The 3,111-nt window shown below is 50.0% G+C and overlaps 1 protein-coding gene across 1 annotated transcript; it reads left to right on the forward strand.

Moving 5' to 3' along the window:
- The first annotated feature begins 1,157 nt into the window (after window positions 1-1,157).
- GJA8 (gap junction protein alpha 8) lies at window positions 1,158-2,480 on the forward strand. The gene is given in 1 exon segment (NM_001130038.1): window positions 1,158-2,480. A coding segment is annotated over 1 exon segment (1,323 nt).
- Window positions 2,481-3,111: the final 631 nt, after the last annotated feature.

A 3,111-nucleotide genomic window follows, 5' to 3' on the forward strand; every position in this document is an offset into this window, starting at 1 on the left:
TTGTATACTATCATGTTTAATGGTATTTTTTTTTCTGACAGATGAAATTTTAGCTCTATTAAAGCAGCCACATGTTACAGACCCTAAACCCTTTTCACTCTGTGGGACAGTAAAACCATCTTCATGGATTTTTCTCACCCTGTCACATGATTTCTTCGCAAAGCACTCTCCCCATTCTTTGGATTTAAAAGAGTGATAATAAATAAATATAAATATATATGTACATATATATCACTCTCAATTTGAAAAGCTATTAAGAAAGGTTTCAAAAGAAAAAGAAAGGTTTCCAGATTTCAACCTAGAGAACAGAAAACATAATGAAGAGCACAGGAGTCAAAGAACTGTACAGCTCCAGTCACAGGCAATGAGTCCCAAAGGGGTGGCAAAAAGAACCTAACAGAAAGAACTGCTGCTAGCTATCTGATCTTGGACAATTTATTTAAACTCTCAGAGCCTCAGTTTTCTCATGTGATAGAATCAAATTAGTTAAACATTTATCAAGCTTTCATTATGTGCTGGGCTCTGTAACATGCATTGAGTAGGTCTCGAAGTATCAAATTGAATGAAAAAAATGTCATGTCAAAGGTCGGCAACAAAGCAGATATTCAAAAAATATGTTTCCTTCCACTTCCCTTTCAACATATGATCATTGTATACCCCAACACAGTCACAAGTAAGGTGACTACAGGCAATTTCATACATAGGAAAAAATTTGGCAGGGGGAGGGCAGACACCAACGAATTAGAATATTTATTCAGCATTACGCCTCATGAACCTCAGTTCAGCTGTGGTCTTGACTTAAATCCATGAAATCATGAGTTTCTATTTATGATCAACAATGATTTCTTATTTGATACGTAGTTCAAGGCTTATACAGACGCTGCCTCTCTTATCCTTCCAGGCAGCTTGTGAAGTGAATGAGAACCCATTTTACAGATGAGAAAGCCAATGAAAGCAGATTCTTTTATGCCTGTTTTGTTCCCTAGTACTAGTACTAGTCTGCACTGAGGAAACACTCAAAAGATACTGCTTACCCGCTGACCGTTTCAGCCACCCATGAAGGGAAGGTACCCCGAGAGTTAGTTTAAAAAAAAAAAAAGATGGATTGCATTGTAGCCGCTCAGCTTTGCCTTCTCCTTCCTGTAGGTAGGTGAATCATGGGAGACTGGAGTTTCCTGGGGAACATCTTGGAGGAGGTGAATGAGCACTCCACGGTCATCGGCCGCGTATGGCTCACGGTGCTTTTCATCTTTCGGATCCTTATCCTCGGTACTGCTGCAGAGTTCGTGTGGGGGGATGAGCAGTCCGACTTCGTGTGCAACACCCAGCAGCCAGGTTGCGAGAACGTCTGCTACGATGAGGCCTTCCCCATCTCCCACATCCGTCTCTGGGTCCTGCAGATCATCTTCGTCTCCACGCCGTCGCTGGTGTACGTGGGGCACGCGGTGCACCACGTCCGCATGGAGGAGAAGCGCAAGGAGCGCGAGGCCGAGGAGCTGAGCCAGCAGTCGCCGGGCAACGGCGGCGAGAGGGCGCCCCTAGCGGCGGACCAGGGCAGCGTCAAGAAGAGCAGCAGCAGCAGCAAGGGCACCAAGAAGTTCCGGCTGGAGGGGACCCTGCTGAGGACCTACGTCTGCCACATCATCTTCAAGACCCTCTTTGAGGTGGGCTTCATCGTGGGCCACTACTTCCTGTACGGTTTCCGGATCCTGCCTCTCTACCGCTGCAGCCGGTGGCCTTGTCCCAACGTGGTGGACTGCTTCGTGTCACGACCCACCGAGAAAACCATCTTCATCCTCTTCATGCTGTCCGTGGCCTCCGTGTCCCTCTTCCTCAATATTCTGGAGATGAGCCACCTGGGCCTAAAGAAAATCCGATCCGCCTTCAAGAGGCCGGTGGAGCAGCCGCTGGGGGAGATTCCTGAGAAGTCCCTCCACTCCATTGCCGTCTCCTCCATCCAGAAGGCCAAGGGCTACCAGCTCCTCGAAGAAGAGAAAATCGTTTCCCATTATTTCCCTTTGACGGAGGTGGGGATGGTAGAGGCCAGCCCCCTTTCTGCCAAGCCTTTCAGTCAGTTCGAGGAGAAGGTGGGCCCAGGTCCCCTGGGAGACTTGTCCAGGGCCTACCAGGAGACCCTGCCTTCCTACGCTCAGGTGGGTGCCCAGGAGGGAGTCGAGGAGGAGCAGCCCATAGAGGCGGCCGCAGAACCAGAGGTGGGCGACAAGAGCCAGGAGGCAGAGAGAGTGAGCACAGAAGGCGAAGAGACCCTGGCCGTGCTGGAAGCAGAGAAAGTGGAGCCCCCCGAAGTGGAGAAGGAGGCTGAGAAAGAAGAGACGCCGCCTGAGAAGGTATCAAAGCAAGAGCTGACGCCTGAGAAGGCGCCTTCGCTATGTGCGGAGCTGCCGGGGGAAGACACCAGACCCCTGAGCAGGCTGAGCAAAGCCAGCAGCCGGGCCAGGTCAGACGATCTCACCGTGTGAAGCGGCGCCAAAGAGAGAAAGAAAACGCCTGAGCTAACACAAGGCAAGATGAAACCTAAAGTTGCCGACACGATTTGAGTCTTCTCTCCCTCCCCTCACACCCACCCTGGTTGGACGGACCCCGTGATGGAACCGTGCATGCAGTACAACCAGGAAACTGCCTTTCCCGTGTACAAAGGCTGCCCAGATAAACCCATTGTCCCATCAAAGTTCCCAGTCTCGTGACTGCCCTGGCCCTCTCCACAGCCACGGGCAATTCTGCTTTCATCCTCATTTCCCCATAGAAAGCCTTTCAATCAGAACTGATTGCCTCAGAGCTTTTTACCAGCCTTGCGGCAACTTTACAAACTCAGCTGAACTTTATCAACTCAGCGCTTCCCTAGCAGACACCGTGTGGCATATATCAGCAGTCCCAAACTTAACCGCCTACAAGATGCAGGCGCTTTAATTGGTGAAGTGGTTTAAATCGGGGAAGTGCACCTGTTCTAATGCCATGCGAGGGCTGGGGCTGTGAAATTTGGAGAGCAGAGGGCAGCTGCTCGGTTTCAGGCAGCGATTACCAGACAGTGTTACCTGGCCATCTGATTTTTTAAGAAAAGCCAGAAATCCAAATGTTCAGGTGAAGTTTTCC

Source organism: Ovis aries, chromosome 1, assembly GCF_016772045.2.
Source record: "Ovis aries strain OAR_USU_Benz2616 breed Rambouillet chromosome 1, ARS-UI_Ramb_v3.0, whole genome shotgun sequence".
NCBI classification, from domain to species: domain Eukaryota; kingdom Metazoa; phylum Chordata; class Mammalia; order Artiodactyla; family Bovidae; genus Ovis; species Ovis aries.